At 50.6% G+C, this 22,804-nt stretch overlaps 5 protein-coding genes across 5 annotated transcripts; 1 reads left to right on the top strand and 4 right to left on the bottom strand.

The window, feature by feature from the left end:
• Nucleotides 1-351: 351 nt before the first annotated feature.
• On the top strand, nt 352-1,521 carry CSUI_007113 (uncharacterized protein). The gene has a single exon (XM_068067263.1). The coding sequence runs from the start codon at nt 770-772 to the stop codon at nt 1,175-1,177; it is 408 nt and encodes a 135-aa protein (XP_067920764.1). The 5' UTR covers nt 352-769; the 3' UTR covers nt 1,178-1,521.
• On the bottom strand, nt 949-2,644 carry CSUI_007112 (uncharacterized protein; the record flags this gene model as incomplete). Its single annotated transcript, XM_068067262.1, has 3 exons — nt 949-984; nt 1,741-1,857; nt 2,570-2,644. Coding segments are annotated over 3 exons (228 nt in total), but the record flags the coding sequence as incomplete, so codon positions are not given.
• Nucleotides 2,645-3,753: 1,109 nt separating this feature from the next.
• Nucleotides 3,754-4,262, bottom strand: CSUI_007111 (uncharacterized protein; the record flags this gene model as incomplete). Its single annotated transcript, XM_068067261.1, has 1 exon — nt 3,754-4,262. A coding segment is annotated over exon 1 (480 nt), but the record flags the coding sequence as incomplete, so codon positions are not given.
• A 69-nt stretch (nt 4,263-4,331) lies between these two features.
• CSUI_007110 (uncharacterized protein) lies at nt 4,332-4,860 on the bottom strand (the record flags this gene model as incomplete). The annotated part of the gene is made up of 1 exon (XM_068067260.1): nt 4,332-4,860. A coding segment is annotated over one exon (309 nt), but the record flags the coding sequence as incomplete, so codon positions are not given.
• A 2,073-nt stretch (nt 4,861-6,933) lies between these two features.
• On the bottom strand, nt 6,934-22,261 carry CSUI_007109 (serine threonine protein phosphatase; the record flags this gene model as incomplete). The annotated part of the gene is made up of 17 exons (XM_068067259.1): nt 20,743-22,261; nt 18,913-19,051; nt 18,207-18,453; nt 17,596-17,739; nt 16,933-17,055; nt 16,044-16,123; nt 14,618-15,128; nt 13,944-14,048; nt 13,043-13,341; nt 12,057-12,234; nt 11,422-11,545; nt 10,829-10,967; nt 10,019-10,230; nt 9,281-9,378; nt 8,598-8,705; nt 7,886-8,037; nt 6,934-7,204 (listed from the first exon to the last, which is right to left on the bottom strand). Exons 1-17 carry the CDS (start codon nt 21,008-21,010, stop codon nt 6,934-6,936), a joined length of 3,198 nt encoding a protein of 1,065 aa, XP_067920760.1. The 5' UTR covers nt 21,011-22,261.
• Nucleotides 22,262-22,804: the final 543 nt, after the last annotated feature.

Raw genomic sequence — 22,804 nt, 5'->3', positions numbered from 1 at the left:
GGGTGCCAACTGCAGAATTTCTGCTAGCGGCAGGTCGCGCTCGCGCGCCTGCCAACAAAAGTCCTGTGTTCCAGCCGAATCAGGGCAGTTTCGTGGTATGAGTGAAGTGCTCCCCACTATGACTACCCCGACCAGAGATTACAGTTCGCGCTCCGTTGTTGCACCCCCCCGCCCCGGCCCCAAACCTAGACTGGCTGATTCTGTCTTCTCTTTATAGATCTCGCGTCTTGTTCCTCCCTCGTGTGCGCAGCGCCGAGTATCCAATACGACCTAAGGTATGTGGTGGGCCTTCGACACCTACACTCAGGAAGTGGATACCGGTCACAACTGCGTTTTCACTTCCTGGGGTGACGAGAATCCAATGCTTATCAGCTCCCGTGAAACCTCGCATTCGGCAACAAGCTGGATGGCACTTCAGCGGTATCGGAGCAACGGCACTGGGGGAAGCACGAGCTCTGGGAACGTCTGGCAGATTGGGGCCGAGTTGTCCCGAACCAAAGACCTCTCTCCGGCTGTCGCGAGTCGGCAAGCATTGAGGACACAGGACCAAGGATAGAGCGGTCTCCGACAGTACAAACTGCCAGCTTTTTGCGACCTCTTCGGCACCAGGAGCAACAACGCCAGCCAAGAAAAACCGACGAAAAGCACCAGCCGGAAGTGGGAAAGGCGCTCGAAAAAGCTCCTTCGACTTGAGGGGGCAACGTGCTCCTGTATGCCGGGTTTCATGTCAGAAGCAAGGTGAAGAGGAATTTTCTCCTACAGACCGCTCATGGAGTGGAGCGAACCTGGTGCCAACCTTATTTGTAGCATCTTGGGAAATATGAGGCGGCCACCACCAGGGACTCATATAAATGAGATTTTTTTCATGACAAATCGAGGAGACATGCTGCGGCAGCACCGGATCTCTTGCAGTCCGAGGCCTCTAGGGAAGCGGCTCAGAGTCAAGCCTCAAATCGAATTTGCCGCTGAAGAACTTGTGGAACTCTGCATCGACACATACAACAGGGCGCGACACTTTCCTGTGCAAGGGCGCATACTGGACGCAGAGCCCGGGAGCCGGCTGCGAAAAAGAAACCCCTGTTCAACCTGTGGGGAAAGAGGATTGTTTGCTTGCCAAGAACGAACGGCGGATTTACCTGTGTCAGTCCAAGTATTATTCCTCGCCACTGCGGACTGAGTCAGTAGTCGAAGTGAGGACAGCGGGGGCAGCAGACGTCGGATTTCGTCTGCTTGCATGTAAGCATCTGGCCCGTTCTGAGGCAGCGCAGTCAGAGTCTGGACCTCGCACCGTGGGTCTGTGCCGATGAAGGCAAAAATTGCCCTCCTGACCCAGATCAAAACGTCTTCTAGAATTCTCCGGTCCAGAGGCCAACACGACGTTTTCTCCGCTAGAGGCTGAGTGATTACCCTTAGCATTCCCACTAATACAAGAGAAAAGCGTCGGCCGGCACCGCCGTTTCCGACGCCGGGGAGGCGCCTTCCTGGCACTCTGCTGGCAATTAACATCATTCGGACCCTACCTGGACAGAGAAATTATCAGCCGGGAATCGATGAGAAATCTGTATCAGCCCTTGATATATTCTAAAGACCTGAAGGAATCAAATTCAGTCTTTGATATATTCTAAAGACCTGAAAATATCAAATCATGAGAGCAGCATTCTGTCTCCCCGCCTGCGCTACCAACGGGAGCTGCAACTATGTCCTACAGGACATCGGCCTGACTGCGGCACTATTCCCTACGTGTTCTAGAATCGTATCGTCTGTCACCGCTGCGTCGTCATCTCCTTCGTCTTCGCTCTTTGCGTTGAGAGCATCCGCGTGGGCTGTGATGTGGTAAGGCATCAACCTGTAGCCGTGCTGCAAAAGGAGAGCACCGCACGACCACAGCACCAGCTCGAATTCGCTTCAGGGGCAATTTTCTCGTACTGTCGCGGTGCTTCACCGGTGGCAGCGGGACGCTTTATCAGCCTCTGGGACGTACTAGCTCCGTGAAGTGTAACACCTGAATGGTTGGCAAAGCCTGTGTGGTGCACACACATGGGCACGGGAGCTGGATGCAAAGCAACTATGGCAGCAATTTACTGCGCTGTCCCGTACTAGCATATTCAGGTGGTTGGCTTGGCATGCAAATGGCGAGTAACTATGCTGCTCTAGTAACTAGCCACAAAGCCACATAGCTCCTACCGGAGCTTACTCGGTATTTCTATGAGTAACGGTCTAGGGCGTACTCACGTCCGACTGGGGCCCGCGCAGAAATGCAAGACGGTCGAGTGCCCGGATCACGGTGCTAGTTGGTCCCTGCACGGACACCGCGCCAGAGCTGACGACGTTAGCAGCTATGGCCTTGGGGCCTAAGCCGTGTGGGAGAGGGAACATAACAAACGGATCTTTCCCTGACTGTGAAGAGCTGCCTCCGAGGCACCACTCAGCGCTTCGCGAGCTGAAAGACGAAGTGTTTTTGGCGCGCCACATTCCGACCCTTGGCGGTGTTCCGGGGGAGCAGCCTGTGCACTCTCAGCGCAATGCTACAGCCGTAGTGCCTGGCCACAACGCTGTCCTTAAGACCTACTTCAAGCAACAGGAGGGCAAATTCCTCGATGAAAATTGTGAAGCCTGTGACATGGTCCTCGTCGTCATTAGTTACCTGCCAGGGACGAAACGCCGCTGAGCCGTGGATACACGGACGGCACGCGGCCAGGCCAGGTGCACAGGCGAACAACCAGTCCGTTTCGTAGGCTTTCACGGTCATCCCTTTCTCTAGCTTCTGAATTGCTCCATCAGTGCTAACTAGCCTGATGCATCGGCCTACAAGAAAAGAAACTTCGTGTCGAGGGGCTTGTGGCCCGCCCACAGCGAAGAAAGCCTACGCGGGAGGGCATTAGTGTCCGTCACGACGCTTACTTTCCACTTCTTCGCGTTTTGACTGGGTCTTGTCCAAAGTGAGGAGTAGAAGAAGTCGAGAAATGATTAGCTGAAGGCATAGCGAAAAGGCTGTCGCCATGTGTGGGAACCAATCAGATGGGTGACTGTAAACGATCGCGGAACCTTCTGATTGCTTTTCGGGAGCTCTGCCTCGGACGGATGTGCGCTGTTTCTCCGGGAGAGGGGAATGTGGGATAGTTTGTGAACCGGATGCGGAACAACCTGTCTTCAGCCTGAACTTTGTGTTAAACTTCCGCCTGGCTCCCTAACGAGATCATCGCTCCCGCGCACGTTGGCTTCTTGGCGTGGCGGTGCTCACTTTCCCTTGAAGGGAGAGTTGGACTATATCCAGCAGGGACCGGCGGGGCTGGGCAGGCCCTCGCTCAGTCGACTGCAGTGCCTCCGTCTCAGTAACGCCACCCAACATTCCGTACAGGGAGGGAAAGCTACGGGCGGCTATTGTGACAAATCAACCTCGAACTGAGTGTCCGCAGCCGCCGGCGCACGGTAGGACTGCACAGCAAGTGCTCTTCAGTCAAGGGTCGCGGCGCGTCTGGTACTGACGAAGGAGGCTTCCGTTTTAGTTGGAGACCTCTCTTGCCGGTAAAGTACATTCCGTCTCTTGACAACCGGGAAGGAAACCAAAACTGTAGCGTTCGCTCCCCGAGCACAAATGCCGACGCACCCACCGGAGACCGCAACGGAAAAGTTCCCCCTCCAAGGTCTTTTTGGGAAAGCCTGGTCGAGAAGCAGGGACGGAGCGCTGACTCTAAGCGGAGAAGGGCACGGAGTGCTATGGCGGAGCTAAGCGTCATGTGTAAGCTCCAGATAGACGTCTGCTACACCGAGAGTCACGCAAGGAAGCAAGGCACTTGGCTCGGGGCTTTACTGTGTAGTGGGGCCCTGACATACATGCAGAATCAAAGGCGAATTTTTTGTTCCTCTTTGATTTCGTTTGTCCAAGCGACTGAGCCCTCTTTTCCGTTGAGGCGACTAGCTCCGGGGGCGGCCCATGCTCGGAAAAAGCTTTGTACGATTGTGGAGGCCACAGCCGCTCGTCATAACACTTGATAAAAGGCGATTTGACTGTCTTGGCGGACAGCTCGAGTGCCCGACAAAGCGGAACAAATGCCCCTTGATACCGACGCTGTGCCTTCGTTTCTGATCTGAAAAGAGAGACTGCTCGTGCGCGACAGCACTCGCGCCACCAGTGCGGAGCCTGCTGTACGCCGTCTTCTCGCAAGAAGAACGTTGCATATAACGAAGCCATATATCCGGCCATTGCGAACCTGCTGACGCCTGCTTCCCGCATGCGATCTTGCTTCCAGAGGACGTCCACCCCAAGATGCCTGACAGCCCTCAGCACGAGTCGCTACAGGGGTCCTCTGGTGGTGAACGCCTCACAGATCAGCCCGATGGGGGTGGAGGCTCTCATGGGGACACACACACAGGTTCGGACGGCCCCCGACAGTCAATAGAGCGAGCTCACCCCCTGCAACCATCAAACAGTAGAAGGCGGTTCGGCTTCGCGTGCTGCATGCCTTTTTTGCATCGGAAGCACGGGCTGCCCTGTGACTCTCCGGAACCTACCAGCCACCTAGACGTTTGTCCCCAGCTTTCACTGAATGATCAGAATGAGCCTCCTGAGCCCCGTGCCAGTACGAAGGAAGGGACACCACCTGAGAAGTCTCCAGATAGGTCCAAGAAGGACCCGAGTGGAGAGAAGAAAGCGCGCGCGGACAAATCAAAAGAAAAGGTGAAACCAGCGAACAAGAAGTCTTCGAAGGACAAGGGCGGCAACAAGCCCCCGGCTCCTGACGAAAGTGAACAAGCACAGCTGGACGTCCGAGAAGAAGAGGCGGCGAAGGCAGCAGCCAAGAAATTTCTGGACGACCTCGTAGGCAGGGTTAGTGGCGCCCTAGTGACTCGGGAAGGCAGTCAGGAAGACCTCGCAGAACCCAAGAAGGCACAGGCCGACTCAAGGCCTGTTTCTAGCTTAGCACTCGGCAAATTAGTTGACGGAAATCTTTGCGCTTTGGGGGTAAGCGACGCCGCTGACAGCCGTTCGCTGTCCGTCCCCAGGGCCGGGCCGCAGAGATCCTACTTCCTGCCGCCCAGGCGAGCATGCACTTTTCACCGCAACGCTTCTCACGTAAGCGGACAACGACAGCTTTCTCGGGTATAGGACCAATTGGTCGACCAGGCTGGCACCCTCGACCGTCTTTGCATGGAGACACCAGGGCCACGAACGGTTGGCTGAATGGCATTCGGGGCTTGGGCCGACACACAGTATTGAGAACACTTACTGTAGCACACGCCACGTGGAGTGTTGGGAAAGAGTCAGGTGCGGAAAGCTCGTCGCCTTCTGCCAGCTGGTGACTGTGTAGGGAACTTGTGTAGAGTAGGCTGACAGAATCCCGTAAACAAAGTAAGGGTCCAGTCGAGCCGAAAGCTTGCGGCGCAGAAGCCTACCATGTGGCTAAACCACGCGACTGACGCTGATGATTACAGGCGGAGAAAGGGCTGATGCTTGACGACAAAGGGATTGCAGACTCAGGAGGCAGCACTCGCAGACCGGCTGATGCAGACTGTCCGGAGACGGTTGAGGCGTTGTGAAAGATGGACGTGGGACCGCCACCCCTGCACCGAAGCTCTGTTGCTTTCAGCAGGTGTGAGGCCCACTCGCACTCGGCCTCTGGGCAACGGCCACCACAGAACTTGTCCAACGTACAACAGGACATCTACCTCAGGGCTACAGAGCTCATTACGAGGACTGTCCCCGACCGGCACTCAGCGGAGTCGGATCACGCGAAGACGGCAGCTTTTTGACCGGTGACAGGGCCATTGTACTGGGCTGCGACGTCCTTTTGAGTTAACGCTGTACCGAGGTGTCTTCGTGGGTAGGAGCGTCCTTGCATAGCTTCTTACAGGTAGTGTCCTGCTTCTCCAGAAGCACCTAGCGAAGCCTCCGGGGGCGCGGGGCTTGGCACATGCGGTATGAAGTCTCTGGAACTCGCTAGTCTAGACTGAGAGAACAGTCAGAATGAGGCGGGTTCGGCGTGGTGAGTCGCACACTAGTATCTTCTCGCATCGGACAATGCTTGGCTCGACACGTGCGCCAACATGTTCCTACGCTTGCTCATGAACGAAGTGGCATGGCTGAAAAACCGGCGACGCAGCCAGCCGTGCTTCGAGGCATGGATCGGGAGTTACCCGACAGAACTCGACCCCGCCAACCTAGCGGCCCCTCCTGCCGCGCCGAAGAAACAGAGGAGCCTCCTTCTATATCTCCAGCCTGTAGTGAACACTAGAAAGCTGCTACTAGGAGCGACGTTCGTAGTGTGCAGCCAACGGCTCGAGAGCAGCCGGCGGTAGCAGCCCTGCGCATGGAACTCATCCCACTGTCGTCATATGAGCGCCTTTCGAGGGCTCGATACTTAGGAAGACCGGAAACTCCAACCCATACTACATACTTCACGCCCTCGTCTCTCTCTACAGTAATTGTAACCAAGTCTGAAAGATGTTCTGTTGACCGGGTACATTTGCCGAGAAAAGGTGAAAGATTTCCTTCACATCTGGCAAACCAACTGGAGTCTTCATACGCACAGACCTTCGGGTCTGTGTCAGAGCGGCGAGGCTGAGGTTTTCTCGGTAAACGGAATATTCTCCACGAAAGCCACAACATATCCACTACGTGAGCCGGGACCCTCGGGCCTCCGCGGACGGGGGGCGAAGGGATGTACGCATGGAATATGACTTCACTTTCCAGCCGATAGATCGGTCCTCGAAGAAGAACTGTTTACCTCGAAAATCTACGGAGACAAGAACACGGAAGTCATAAACCATCCGCAAAGTCAAACACTTCCTCTTCACCTGTTCACATCGTTTGCCCGATCGTGAAATCTTATTCCCCAAGAATTCCTGCTGCTTCGACACTCAACACTTATCGACAAATACCTGTGTAAATCTCTTATCGATCGAGAACGCCAAGCTTGTTAACCTGGGAATACTCTAGGACAACTGACTGGAGAAGGTGAAGCGTCTCCCTGAGCTTGAGGAATCGACTCCATCTGCTTCTGCATGGTTAGTTGTTTTTAAATTGACAGACTTCTTCGTGGGTCCGTTGTGTGTCGTTGGAGAACCATCCTCTTTTGCTGGTTGGAGGAAGTACGTATCCACTGGAGCAAAAGAATCTAGGAACTCCTCGTACTCCACCATTCCCTCTTCGTCCAAGTCTAGTGTGTTAACGAGCTGATCAATCTGCTCCTCCGTCAGAGGTGCTCTGCATGCCAATCGATTAGCAGATTACAACGGACGCACCGAAAATTTCGGGATGGAGGACAGAATAAGGAAAGTGTTTCTTCTTTTCTCACCGAAAGCCAGGCAAGTTGTGATTGAGCAAGGCACCCTGGCTATACGGCAGGTGTGGCCGACTCTACGCCACGCGGGTCCCATTGAAACGAATGCTACGCTGCCACTAAGTCCAACATCGAGATCACGGCCAATACGAGGAAAACGAAACCAGGGGATAATTCTTGGCAGCAGAGTGCCATCTTCGTAATGGTAGCCCCACCATTTACGATGAACCCATTGCTAGCTTGCAAAGCCCCTAGTCACTGCTTCTACCTGGATTAAAACAGAAAAAACACACATCTCCTCTTCCGGTACCCGTTGTGCAAGTGCATAGTCACGCGAACCAAAACTGGTACGCCTAGCGCTGCTCTTGATTCTCTGTTTGCACATGAGAACTACGGAACACAAAAAACCGTGCAGTGCTCCGAGGTATTCCAATTAACTCTGACTGGGTATGTCACACATGTAACTTTTTTAAGACAAGCGCTCCTTTCTGAACGTGAACCTGTGTGGTAATTGCAGGCAATCTGCAGAGAATCGGTGACACCCGGAGTCTCTTGTAAGAAATCAAGAAGTACATCCTTCCACGCAGAAGGAAGTCACAGCTTACTCTGTTCGAGACAGCACCGTGTTCAAAGTGACCAAAGCTGAGCGGAAGTCCTCAGAGTCAACCTGTCCCGTCATGTCAGGGTCGAATTGATGCAAGGCACGGCGAATGCTACTCTTGTGCTGGTAGATCGCCGTACATATTTGCCCCCACAGCTGGGAACAGAAGGAGCACCAAACACAACCATTCTCCCTGTTTGAAGAAAGCCAACAACAAGAGAAGAAACCGGTTAAAGACTTCAGCTGGATCATTAACCGAAAGTCGAACCTGAAAGTTCTAGCGGCCGTGAACTCTGTCTGCTCCTTTCAGTCCCTTCATCTTTCAAGCCCTGTTCTCTCCTTGACACCGCCTCCTCTTTTCGCCGGCCCCCCGGAACTATCAAGAACAGCTCCCTACCTACATATCTTTTCACCTTTCTCTCCCTCACTCTCTCCCACAGTCGGCCCCAGCCATATGCAACAGAGAGAGTACAGCGACGTGATGCTCCATCCTCCAGTTGAAGCATCTACGGCGCTGGCAGGTGTCCCCGAACTGATTCTTAAACTCACAGAATCCCCCGACATGAGTGGTCCCCTGTAACAGTGGCGAAAGCGGTCCACACCCAGCGCAGTAAGCCGGCATGCATAGTCCAAAAGAGAGGAACCCTCGTTCTCTGATCACGAGTGAATCTGACCCTCGTTGCTTTAAGTACGCCACGTCGGCTTCTGACACCTACCTCTTCCGCAGCGCTGTTATTTGAGTTGCTATCAACTACATGGAACGCCTGAAGGAATTCGAGGTAGTTGATGCGCTTCGACCCTGTCGTGTCAACGGCCTCAGCAACCTACACACAAGATATCCGTACCATAAACCCCAAGGAACCGTCCCGTATACACACACATTTTGTTGAGATGAGTCCGAGCACCGATAGTGAAGCAGGCGCATTCTCTACCTTCCCTCAAAGCCACTCACAGAAGACAACCAAAGACACAAATCTCGTATCTTAGCTTCGACATTCTGCATGGGTTTAACGTCCCTAAAAAAGAGTTCAGGCACCTCTGCTTTGTGCCGTCACACAAGACGAAACTCTCCGACTCTTATCGTTGTTCCATAAAGAACTTTTTCCGTCGAATTCACCCTCTACAAACAGTGCTGAGTCGGAAGCTGGTACTTTGCCCACGCACCTGCACAGACTCAACGGTCCCCACGAGACACTGCACACGTCAAATCGAGACCGACATCACCCGTAGAGAGAAATGTGAAACCGGTGACGCATGCTAAGATCAAACAAGACATGCAATAAAAGAAGCGTTTAGGGTTCAAAGACTCATCCGTTGTAGCACGAGGAAACACGTTAACACGATGTTGAATGTCCTGGTCCCCCTTAGCGCCGCGTGAATGATTGTTCCGTTTGCCTACCTTGTAAAGGTGTTCATCTGTCAAAGCGAAGCCGAGCTCTTCCTCATCGATCGGTAGTCGCTTGATGCCCGTCACGAAGTCGGCGTACGACAAATACCCTACGCAAAAACGCAACGCCCACAAAACAAGGTGGCGTGACCGAACACACAGATATACACACAGGTGTACCGCTTAGGGCACAAACCCGTGTATCTGCTCGCTATCTCTTTCTCTTTACTTACACCCGTAAACATACATGTATACGTCCACCATTGAGGAGGTGAATCCGGCTACGTGCTTTAACGGTTACGTAATACCCATCCAAACCATTACGAGACAGGGCGTCCCTCAACAGTGGATGACACACCAAAGTGACAGGTGACGAAGTCATCCGTAGCAACAAGGTACAGAGAAAGGACAAAAGAGCATTTAAGCCTCCTACCTCGGCAAAAGACTACTCCAACTGCTACAACAAAAGCGACAAGAGAGCCCGACAACCTACAAGATTCTTTGTCACCACTCTCTCAGCTCGTATCGCACGCCAAAACAGAAATCTCTGCTGGCCGTCCCGATTCAAACTCATAGCTAATACTCCTCGCCGAGATGTACGTCAGCAGTACAAAATACCATGGTTTTTTCCCTCAATGAGGTGGAGTGAATGGACTTTTTCTTGACTCACTCTCATACAACAACGGCGAACAAATGACCAAGTAGGCTGGAACAGGAACAGACACAAGAAGCTAATCATCGATGCCTCACCATCACCACCTTCGTTGTAATCCTTAAACTTCTGGAACAGAGCTACAGCACGGACAGCCGAGGAGCGCCTCCTGGCGTTGATCTCCGGCCCTAAATTACCATCCTGTCGCTGTTGCTCGTAGTGCCGGTTAGCGGCGTCAGCCTTATCAGCTAAAATGGCTTTGCCGATACAGTGCAAAGCCCTCTGCAACCAGGGCACATTCTTCTTCGAGCTGAACACGGAAACGCACAAGAACAAAAGGGAGAAAGCGCTGCATGAGGTACCAGTAAGCCCAAGGAAAAACTCCGCCTTCTCCTCTGTAAGTATCGATCTACACATTCCTTGGATACGCGAAGTTGGAAAGAGAATTGCTTCTTCTTCAGCTGTCAGTTCTCCTCACTGAAAAGACCCAACTCCTCGGAAGTCGGCAGAGAGTCAAGAAGAGAGAAAGAAAAATGACTGGTGGAAACTCTTGTCCTTACGACCGATGACTCACTACGCTAATGTCCGCAGTGACCTACACTGTCAGTAGTTACCTTTCAATACACAGGACATGCACATACATACCCGCCTCAACTTCTTAGATGAGCGAAGAAGGCACCCTTCTTTCGCATATACACGTGCAAAGGACACGCGACACACGTAGGAAGCTTTCACGAGGCACAACGGACTCGGACACGTTTGACCGGCACCATGACTCTCCCTGCTCCTCATTGCACCCCAGGTGACGCCTTGAAGCAGATAGGAACGACAGCTTTGAAAGGGCACTTTTTCCCCCCTCTCGGTGAATTACACCTCAACGCGCCAGATCGCCTGGTTGAAATTCTTACTCATCATTGATGACATGGGAGTAGACGACCCTGAATCGCCCAAGGAACTCGGCGACATCGATGCTGCCTGCCGCAGCATTGAAGGCCGGACTGGCTGTGATCAGACGCATCAGAATCCGAACCTGTGGTTCACTAAGACCTGCCAAAACCGGGCCAAGAAACAGAAAAGAGAGAGAGAAACGAGAGGATACAGAGAAGAAAAAGGGAGAGACTCAGGATTTAGGTGGCTAAGCACGATGACACCATGGGTTGACTTGAGTAAAGAAGAAGAGAAGACAGTACACTCGGAAGAGGTGCGTCATGAGAGAGAAAAACAATTTCGATGTTCAGGTGCGTTAGTAACGTCGGTAACATCGACGGGAGCCGAACTGAGGGTGACTTTAGCGGAGGAAGTCGCGAAACGCCTTCAGAGCAGAAACGACATGGAGACCTACGGAACACCAACTACTTCACAACGACACACAGACTCAGATATGCAGGCAGATACACATATAGACAGACGGACAGACAACTAGCTCTACAAAGCCGGACAAACGGCTACGCGTGAACATGGCTAGAGAGATAGACAGACTGGTTGAGAGTTTGCGACTGACCAACATCCAGTTCGGTGATGAGCTCGTTGAATTCCCGGAAAGACACAGTGCCATCACAATTGCGGTCAAACAGCATTAGGGTTTCCTTGAGACTTAGATCCGCGCTCATGATGGACTCGAAGACCTGTCAACACAAGAGAAGATCCAAACATGAAGGAGCTTATCCATACGAGAGATAAACGACAGCTGCAGCACGACTGAAGTCCACACACACAGCGAGGGACAGGACAGCTGCAGAGCAACTGGAATCTCACATGCTGATTCACAAAGAGTATGCACGCATGCCAACACATGACTACGTAGACCCAAACACAGATAGGCAACGCGGAGACAGAAAGAGAGGAAAATCTGTAGGGATAGGGATGCTTTCGCATACCGGTAACACATAAACTGAAGTCGTACGAACGAAGCGGAGACCTGAAGTTCAGAGCTTTGAAGACACCAACCGACGGAGATACGTATGTCCACGTACGCGTATACATGCATGCTTATACAAAGACAGCGAGAGTGAATGCACGTGTGCATCTATCTACGCCCACATGAGCTGCTCCTGACCGCTGACACTTTGTAACGGCAAGACGAGAGTGATGGAAGGAAGGAACTATCGCCCTCCTCGGTGAGCGCGGATGATTTACCCGAGCAACACACTCCCGCCGCCAGTTTAGGTGTTTACACTTCGGAGGTCGGAACTCGACCCGATAACGATTAAGGAAGTCGTTGTAGTACACGTAGCCGTCTGAATCCACCACATGGAGTCTCTTCATAAGGTAAACCCACGGAAAATCCTGGCCTAAGACGTTTGCACACGCTTCTCTGAAGGCAAAACAAACAGTGGAAAAGGAGAGGGAAAAACGCACTCCGATGAGATTTCTCGTAGAGATCTGCACAGGAAACGGGTATGGGTACGATTGACACAGTGCCTGGTGGTCCCGCGATCTCTCTTCCGCATCTTCATCTCACGGCTTTTGTGGAACCAGCTGCTTCTTCTCGCTCTCTCTGGATTTGAAAGGATCTGAGCGACTGATCGGAAGGCTCTTCAGGCTCTATACCAGTGAACGACGCCTCCGCAGTCTCTTACGACAAGGAAACGTTTGTTGTTGTCTCTGTGTCGGTCTTCGAACCTTTGCAGAGGTTCATCTAGGTGAACGAACACTTTGCTGAAAAGAAGACAACTGGGGGGCACAGTTGCCTCCACATTCCTCCTTCATGAACCTGCTCTACAGATAAGGGTACGTACATACATCCAAATATTGGTGTGATAAGCACCTAAGTAATTCACACAGATACTGTAGATGTCTCTACCCGTCGGACTTCAGCCCTATGACCACTATCCTGCAGCGGCCCCAAAGGACAGATAATCGATCCCACCGCCTGCCGATCCCCTCTCCAAAGTGGTCTATTCCTAGGTCAACAAGAAACATATACGCTCTATATCAGATCACTCACATTTTGTCTTCACCCGCACATCCTTCAATCGAAGGTGAAATACAGGTATGTACGTGTGTATATTTGAACTCACGAAAGCTGCGCCATATACATTTGTCGTGTCGCCCCGCCAGAAGTATACCTACTTTTCACACAAGAGGAACGAGGCCATGGAGCATTTCGCACGCTTACTTACCTCCACTGAGCAGGAGAAACCCTACCCGTTTCCGCGCCCATGTTGAAGAAACACCACCAAAGATCGGTTTTCTTTTCGCAAATCATTTTACAGATCTTTTCAAGGATTTGTTCATTCATACGAGCTGCGGCTGTACGCCTGTGATGTCGCTTTGTCTGCATCTCAAGATCTTTGATGCGGGTCTGTACGAACACCTTCTGGGTTGCCGCGCATGTTTCTTTATACAGGAGTTGAATTTCTGCTAACGACGGAGCCATATACTCTTGGATTTCAAAAGAAAGATTCGCCTCAAAGATGATCTGAAAGAAAACAAATGGAATGAGCAAAAAGACGACCCTGACTTGACGGAAAGAAAAGGCCCAAGGCTTAAGCCTACGGCCTGCGCAAACTACAGGACAGACGACGATACGGACCTGAGATAGGCAGGCTGTCAGAATAGGCTCGAGTACTCAACAGTCCGACGGTGTCTACAACAAACAGAAGTCGACTCACAGAAGAAACAAGAGAAGTCTTTGTTTCATAGTAGTATCATTGTAGACCTACGAGGTGAGTAGACAAGGCCTCACATGTCCGCAGAATACTGAGAGGGAAGGGATGAAGAAAACAGTTTAAAATATAGACAATAGAAACTAAGAATGAAGACTGCGTAGAGAATTATACACCCCTCCTTCATTCCTACTTCTCTTTCTCTCTTGGTCACACGTCAGGAGCTAGTGACGCAGAAAGACGGACATGGAACTAGTTCTAACGCAGGCAATAGAGAATAGTCTTACTTTAGATAAGCGCTCCACATCGCCCTGTGCATGCTACCCACAGCTCTTACATACCCGGCACATCGTCTACACATAGATATCCCCTGGTACATATATACGGCTCAGTAAAATGGTAAGAGACCACTTACCACTCCGCCATAATTGCCTGTCGTTCCACAGTAGTTGGAAGCAGAAAAGAGAGTCACACAGCGACCATCGTGAACTGGCTCGAAGCCCCGCAAGTTCGTTGGTACCTATGAAAAGAAGAAAAAAGATACCAGCGCTCATTCACATACATCATTCTTAGCAGCACAACACTCACACCACAGATGCACAAATACCCGTCTCCCCCTTCTACCGGCGCTGCTTCCTTGATGAAACATACTTTTCGACTCTCGTGAACTGTATCTATCCGGACGGCATTCTGATGTGCACTCAGCACTTGACAACCTCCGCTTGAAGTTCTTCTCTATCCAGTGGGCGGAGAAATAGCTACACGGCATACATCTTTTCTTTGTCGTCTCCGCCGCTAAATACATATATATACGTGGTCTCCTGAGAGACGAACGATAAAGGCGGAAAGAGAATTTCCTACAAGGTGAGAATACAGAAGGGAGTCGAAGAAATGTGTGGCCTGTCCTCGGAGAGGAGAATCAACGCATTCCAATGGATCGGCAAGCACCTCACACAGCAAACAACTATGCCACTACGAAACTACATGATGCATGATGAGACACGCCAACTAAGAACCTACCGCGCACCCGTCAAGAACCTTCATTGTTTCCTTTTCAGGTGTTTTCGTTATTCCTCCCTACTGGCATACCTGATGAGATCTAATACAGACTTCAAGATTATTCTTCGTTAAAAAAGCATCTGTGACATCCGGGCCGAAAGCAATACAGTCCGCTCCCCTGGTACTCCATCCTCTTCCATTCTCATGTTGCGGATCCGACCATAGTAAATCGAACATCAGGGTATCTTCGAAAGAATGAGGACATGCAGGGCAAGGCCTCTGTCGGTTTAACTTGTCTATATGCTGGAGTGTGACGTTATCTTTACGACAAAGTCCTCCATGCACGACGAAGACCCGCTTCTCCATCACAACACATAGAGGTAGAAGATGGAAGATCTCCTGAAACTTCTGATACATAAATCCCCCGTACTTCTGTCGAACTTCCTGGGCAAATCCATAAACTTCGTTCATATCTGCACTTTCATGATTTCCCCTGTTGATAATCACGCTTGACGGACACTGTAGCTTGAAGGCAAATAACATCATAAAAATCTCTACAGCGTAACGACCTCGATCGGCTATGTCGCCATTGAATAAATATCTGAAGAGAACATACACATGAAGAGACCCATACGGACAAGGGAGAGAAGAGTGACTCATCGAGACTCATCCTGTCTATACATATATATATATATATATGTTTCGACGATACGGGAGACGTAAGTAGGAAAGACGGGTGTCTACCGAATTCCTTATACACAACCCTGAATGTCAGGATATAGACAAACATACATGGGGGTAGAAATGCGGAGTTTTTTTTCTCGCTACCGTTCTTCTAGTCATAGCTATACTCTGGAAAACAGTAAGATTACAGGCACATGCAGACTAGTCCTCAGACACCGGTCGTCACGTATGAAAAACAGTGGAGTGTCCTTCTCGTTTCTACATACGCACATGCGAACACATCATATCCGGCGATACAACAACAGGACAGGGAGAATAAGCAAAAACGTTTTGTGACGAAGGGAGACCGCTACATACACATATTGGAGCAAGCGACCGCGATCCAACGTATCCCAGGAAGATTAAAAGTCTTATCGACACCGCGAGAAGAGAAATTCTCTTAAGAAGGTCTCAGCACGCCTTAAGATAAAAACAAACGCGAGAAATCAAAGTGACAGCAACACACCCCTGCGCTCTAACCCACTCGGACGCGGTGGGCAAGTTACAGGAAGAGAAATCGCTGTAGGGCCATAGACGAGAAGGGACCGCACGGTACACACCACAATAGTCCTCATCGTAATTGTCTACGGATACGAAGGAAGACGACCGTACACGCACGCCAAAAGGGTGGGATATGCATATAGAGAGACCGACACGCACGTATTCAGATTCACGGAGAGGAAACAAGGTGATACAGTAAAACATACACGGGACAAACACACAGGCGGCCTTAAAGCATATCCAACGGACTCCTACGACTAGAAGACAATACTTCACTCCTTTCCCAACTTACACATTCGTAGGAGAAGGCGGGCCGAATTTGTAGAAGATCCACAAAACGTCATTCAGCTGTCCGTGTGTATCGCCAACAAGCTAAAGAGAAGACACACACGGATAAACCGTACAGGGAAATAGAATGCCGGATTAGAGGCGAAGGGTTAGAGGCAGAGGGGCGTCACAAACTCCTCTTCCTCTCTTTCGCTCTTTTCTACACCCGGCGTGTTGAAAGTACAGCCAATAATTCGAAACAGGGAAGGAATTGCATCCGCATGGTTTCTACCCTTCACTCTCATCAAGTTCCATCTCACTCCCTCGGTGGTTTATTAGCTGACAAGTGAACTGCGATGGCCCGGCGCGCAAACGCAGATAAGAATAGAAAAGAAGAAAACAGAGGTACTGCCAAGAGGTGGGGAAGGGAGACCGCAGGAGTGCAGACAAAAGAGGGAGTATAACAAGTGCACGTGAGTGAAAACTTTCGTGTCGAAGAAAAACAAGTGAATTCCTTCTAGTCGAACTCTACGCTCACACGTTTGCAGTGCCGGGAGACAGACACAGCCCCACCAGCAGCCTGAGCATAGACCGTCAAAGCGAGTCGTGAGATCTTCAGATGATAATCTCGTAGCTTCGACAAGGCACTTTTTTTTATCCGCATACGCACAGAAGTTGTCTATGAATATACATGAGAAAGAACTATACAACTACACATATACTACCAGAAGCTTTCCCCCCGCCTAGGGAGTGAAGGACGATCTTGGAATCAAGTTTCCTCATCCTGTCTTCTTGAAAACCTTCTATCCTTTGCACCTCTCGCCCATACTGATGTGTGTGCCCACTCTGCATATACGGCAGAAAGCTTAACCGGTGAACTTTGAAGCATCGCTTCTTTGGAAAATCCCCCTCACCACTAATCGAGATCCTCCCTTTTTGGGAATTTCAACTTCGACCACTGCGCCCTTCATCGTCTGTTTATAGTGGTCCTCAATTGCCATGATTAACTCCAAGGCGTACCTCCTGGGCAAAGGATACTGAGAAGCATTCCGAAAGACAAGAAAGAGGGAAAAAAAAGAAGATTGAAGTGAAGAACGAAAAAGGTAAAAAAAGCTCTTGCCAATACATGGAGACACCCGCGCAGGCCGGTATCTTCGCCGACGGTGTTCTGGCCGCCGTACATACACACCAAACCGAACACCTCCTGTACTCCTCCTGGATGACACGATATTGTCCGAAGGTTTGTGTTTCTCCTGTCGCATGTCTTCCGCTCTTTCTTGTCTCACTAAAACCGCGGAAAACCATACAGGCGCGCGAACCTGGACAATCGAATCCCGCAATTACGGAGACTCTTCTCAGTTCTAGAGACATACGTGAGCGTTTCTGACTACCGGGCAGTACACACGAACGACGGAAATAAGTTCTGAAAGCCTTTCTATTCCGCTTTCTTTTCGACTGAATGTTGAACATTCGAGATACTGTCTGTCGCCAGTACTCAAATCACTAAGTGAGAAAAAGCACAGGTGTGAATGAAGAAACGAGAGAAGAGAGGACGAAAGGAGGGGGGGGGGGCTTACATCTGGATTGTCTCTGTAGTGATCAACGAGATCTAACGCGAACTCCCTGGTGATGGGCCACTTCAACTTGGGTCCCGTATAATCATCAGGGACATTCTCTGCTGAGATGGATGAGGCATCCACACTGGTACGACAAAGACTCCGCTGAGGAGGACAGATTGACAGAGAAAAAAAAAACACGGAGAAAAGAGACTTGCAGTAGTAAACGAGAGGAGTCATTCCTCCAATGGATGAAAAACAACACGGCGACGCACCTGTTGAACGAAAGAGACGAGTATACGTAGGCGTGTGATGAGTTTTCCGGAGAACAAGCGCCCGACCTCATCGCTTTCGTATTAGAAGAGACGCCTCCACCGACAACACATAGGCAGTTACAGCTACGCATCTTGTAGCGACAGCCATCGCGTGCCGAGCAGCCAATACAAAGGAAGACAAAAGAAGAGCATAAGCTGGTGATACGTCTACGCCATCCGTGTGACCGTTCCCTTCAAATACATATACGGGACGTATAAGAAACTATAAGCGCCATGCCTCACACCCAGCGCTAACGGGAGAGAAGCGTCACTCTGCTTTTCTCCCCCTGCTTTCTTTAGAGATACCACACCACTTACACGAGCAGACGATCGCCGTCTCCCACCACGGAAAACTCCTCCTGCGGCTGAAGATCCAGAAGCAGCTCCGGTCTTTGAATCGCGACCTCCTGCTCCTGGGACTGTCAGATAAGAAGACGAAGAGGACGATCGAGAACGTTCACCAGGGCCTGTGGTTGCTCCCATCATCATCTCTTCTATCTCATCTGCCATATTCTGCTCGTGAATCTGCTTCTTAATGGTATTCAACGTAGGTGTTCCGACATCTCTGAGAGAAAGAGAGAAAAAAGGAAAGAAAGAAGAAAAAGAAGACGAGACAGTCACCTCCACGGAATCGACAAAGGTAGAAAGCGCACTAACAAAATGCCAGTCTGACACAAGAAGTGAAGGGAAAGAAGCTATCTGTCCACGAGTGGTCATGCATGTACAGACATGGGCTTTGCTGCCCTCTCCCGCTGTCTTTACCCTCGTTGCGGCCACTCGTCAAGAAAAGTCCTCCGAGACTGGACACAGATTTGGTTACCGATATCCCTGTGCAAGAGAGATATAATCACACCTGCATCGTTTCTACATAAGCAATGGAACAGAAAGACACACTCGACACGCATATAAAAGAAAGAGTGACGGTATATGGGTTGATCTACACTCACAGATGCAGACAGGGAAACCACATGACAAGATAGACAGCGACGCTCACTGAAGCCATGAGACGTAAGCGGAATCTCACCTGTTATTAACAAGAGCATCTTTTTCTTCAAAAGCATCTAGTTCATTCCAGAAATGAAAAGCCGCGGCATCTTGAAAAGCCTGGCGAGCTCGGTAGCTCCTCCACGATGCTTGAATTTGTATCGCGGCGCATTCTTTACCTAGAGAGAGGAAACAAAAACTGGAAAGGAGGTGTGTTTTCCAGTGTATGTACACCTCCGCCATTGAGTTACCAGGAACGGATTTTCCCTTGCACACCGTCCTCTAATTCACACCCCCCCCTCCTCATTTCTAACGAATCAAAGTTTTCTGCTTCCTTCTTTTATTAGCAAGAAACGCGTACTTCCCTCTACCACCTACAGACAGATACACAGGCAAGGCACGTTATCTGCATCTATAGTACATCTATACACAGAGAGGAGAAGAGAAGCTAGACGAACTTCACGGGAGAAAGACAAAACGACATGCGATACACCAGTCAATGGCATGCAACTCGGAGGACACGACGAACAACAGAGGAGAACTGCCGACAGACGGGCGATGACCAAGTGCAGAATGGAGCTTCCTTATTCGTCAATCTCACGCGTGTCTGAAGTTGAGAAAGAATTACACACCTACATCCGGGACGGTGAAGGCAGAGATGATGGCATGAGGGCAAGGTGACAAGGGAGACGATTAACGTGAGAGGAGACGCGAGAAAAGAAGAAAGCAGGGGATAGCGGGACACACACGTGTCTGCTCACACTTGTATACGCGCATGAGCCTTGAAAAGGGAGATAGACATGAGTGCAGATAGATATATAGGTATGTACGTGAAGGACGGTGCGAGAGGCGCCGTAATTTCATCTGAGACGACGGAAAGAAAAGCGTCGCGAATAGTGGTGAGGGAAGTATCTATGATACAGATTCGGGAGACCAACAAATCACAATCTGTTGAATCACGTCACGATGCAAAGGTGTATACGTTCCTCTCGGGATACCCACCACCTTCGAACTGCCCCTTTCCTCCCCTTCCCCTCTTTCCTTTTTCTCCCTTTTCCACTGTCCCCGTACACGTTACGCATTTGCTCAACCGGGGATCGGGGACCAATCCCCCGAGCCTTCACGAAGCTTTTTCAATTTTCATAAAGTGGGTTACATATGAGATTTTTCCGCTCCGTAAGAGTACTGACACTCGTACGAGCACAGAATACATGTGCGTAATGCATGGAGCGGCGCGGTTATTGAGGAAAGAGAAATCGAAAACGAGTATCGCCTCCCCCGTCCTATACACATGTGAAGAAAGTTCTGATAGAAAAGATCTCTCTTCTGCAAGGCAAAGAAATATGGTCGACGAGACCGCCCCTCTGTGCGTTACGAGGATTGGTCATCCTAGAGAAAAGGAGGGGAAGACACGAAGAAATAGGAGACGGTCACAAACTGCTCCTCCATGTTGTCGTCTCGTTCTTATATTGTTTATAGAGACACTGTTCTTGTCACCGTGTTCACCGGTACCAAAACTCAGCTTTCCCTTGTTCTGCTTTACAGTCCCCGAGCACGAAGAAGATCCACTGTAACTTCCAGAGGGACTGCATCGCCGGGAGGACTGGACTGAGGAGAAGGGACGACATGGGTGTACAACGCATGTGGTGGGAAGGAAAGTGAAGAGTGGTTGAGTCCCATTGTACCCCCTGTAAGGAGCAGCAGTGATGGATGAGCAGTGAGAAAGACCAGAAGGTAAGAGCCCCTACCGGCACACACGGTGACTCTATCCAAGTACGGATCCATGAATACACACAAGACGCTGGCACATCTGAAGTACATGTATACGGAGGCATGCTTGGTTTGTGCGTAGTTGTGGCGGATGACTTACCATCATAGGGTTGAACTCGACCGAGGGGGACAAACATGCCATGCTTAGGCTGGCAGCGAAAATACCGCTGACCTTCGACAGAGCCATCATTTTCCCCAACAGGCTTCAGAAACTCAATGCCGTAACCAGATTTACTCGCGGAAGTTGCTTTTCTTTTACTACTTGACGAACGAGGTCCTGACCCCGAAGGAGGGGGAATTGTCCCAACATAACGAATGGTCGCTTTGCGGCCGTATACGGCGACTGTGTCCCCGACAGAGAACCCCATCACGGACTGAGATAAAACAGAAGCGAAGACGAGAAAAGACGGGAGAAGAAGACGATAAGAGGACAAGAAAACAAAGAAATCTAGAGGGACAGGAAAAGGACGACTTCACACAGGAAGGCACATCTTGCATTGGAATGAGTCGACCGGCCGTACTGAGAGGGTTGTATCTCTGTAGATTAAAAGGGAATGTAGCGGAAGACGAAACGCGGGAAAAACTCACAAGGAGCAAGACCGAACGGATGCTCAGATGACAGGACCGAACCACGGAAAAACGAGACAAGAGAGAAGGAGACACACAACTACACGATGATACAGGGAGAGAGCAGTTGGGAGAGAAACGCGGGAAGACTCGCAAGGACACGAGGCACAGACGGCAAAAACAGAAAGAGGAAAAAAGAAAGCAACACAAGTGAAGAAAAGGAGCTACGGCAAACGGTCGAAGGAAAGGGCGAACCCGGCCCAACGGAAAAAGAGAATTGCTCGACACATCATGTGGTCTCCGTTAGAACACATCAAGAAAAAAGGGACACACTTACAAACTCAACTACGCGATCCATTAAGTAGCCTTTCCGAGCTAGACTGTGATCAATCGGGGGGAGGAAAAAAGGAAGAGAGAGCGAGGAGTTTGTCCCAACTGAACCGCCGAACAACACATCGACTAGTCCGGCAGGGCGGAAGCCTTGCGGAATGCACGAAGAATCTCCAGTCAAATTGAAACAGACACCCGTTCCTGATGAGGAGACAAGTTTGAAGAGAAAAACAAGAACTTCCTTCGCAGAATCCAAAGAAATCCAGAAAGAGAACACCTCGACTCGTCTCTTCCGTAACGAGGGCAGAAGGAGGGGTAGAAGCTAGTTCAGCTGTGCTACTGTGCGTTTTCCTTCTTCAGGGAGAGATTTCGTGGCTGTTGCTGGGGCTCTACGGGGTCGACAGTCTAGTTGCCCCAGCATAATCGATTTATTGAAGCGGAGAGTTCTCCGTGAGCGTCACCAGAGAAGAGGACGGAGAGGGTGATGACTACTGTGAACCAAGAAGCTAGTTTGTCGGGCTTCTATGTTTCTTGTAGTGGTATTGTAGGGCCATCAAGCATACTAGCAGGCACTTTCCCTTCACCGCCAAGGCCGACCAGAACACTGTGACGGTAAGGAGAAATGACACTCAAAACAAATTTGTAGACTTTTCTGCAAAAACACCTTCCCTATGTTTTCAAAAGAAAAGGGAGAAAAAGCAGTAGCGGAAGATGACCCACGCACGCAAAAGCGCTGGGGAGAAAGCCCTCACTTTTGGGTGATGATCGCCTCAGCAGCCTCTCCTGTTTTTCTCAAACCGTAGGGACACATTCTGTCGACCTGTTTCACAGACCCGATCTGAGAACCGAATATAGGCCGTAATGCAGATTTCACTTTCCTGTGAAACCTCAAGTTGCGGGCGTTGAGTGAAGGGTAGTAGTAGTATCTTTACGAGTCGCAAAAGAGAGAAACCCTGGGCTTTTTTCTTCTCGTTATTTCATCGTCTAAAAGCCGGATGGCCTACGAAGAGGCGACGGCAACGCGGCTCTGGAGTACTCGACTTCTACGTCCAGCCAGTCCTGACGAGACCCAAACAAAGCCTTCTCTATTCCCAAATTTAAGCAAGAGGCGTTGGGAATTTTGTACCCGGGAGACCTGAGCTGTTTTTACCCTTGTAAGCGTAGGCCGCGGTGTTGCTGGACGAAAGGTTTCTACTTGTCTTCGGGGAAGACCGCCCAACAGTCTTGACGTCTTCTGTAGCGACCGGCACGAAACTTAACAACTT

The sequence above is a fragment of the Cystoisospora suis genome (genome assembly GCF_002600585.1).
Source record: "Cystoisospora suis strain Wien I chromosome Unknown contig_3677, whole genome shotgun sequence".
NCBI classification, from domain to species: domain Eukaryota; phylum Apicomplexa; class Conoidasida; order Eucoccidiorida; family Sarcocystidae; genus Cystoisospora; species Cystoisospora suis.
Note: the sequence above shows the minus strand (reverse complement) of the source record. Positions and strands in the feature narration are given on the sequence as shown.

Coding starts and splice junctions, on each gene's coding strand:
- CSUI_007113 (XM_068067263.1), top strand. CDS start 770: ATGGAGTGGAGCGAACCTGGTGCCAACCTTATTTGTAGCATCTTGGGA.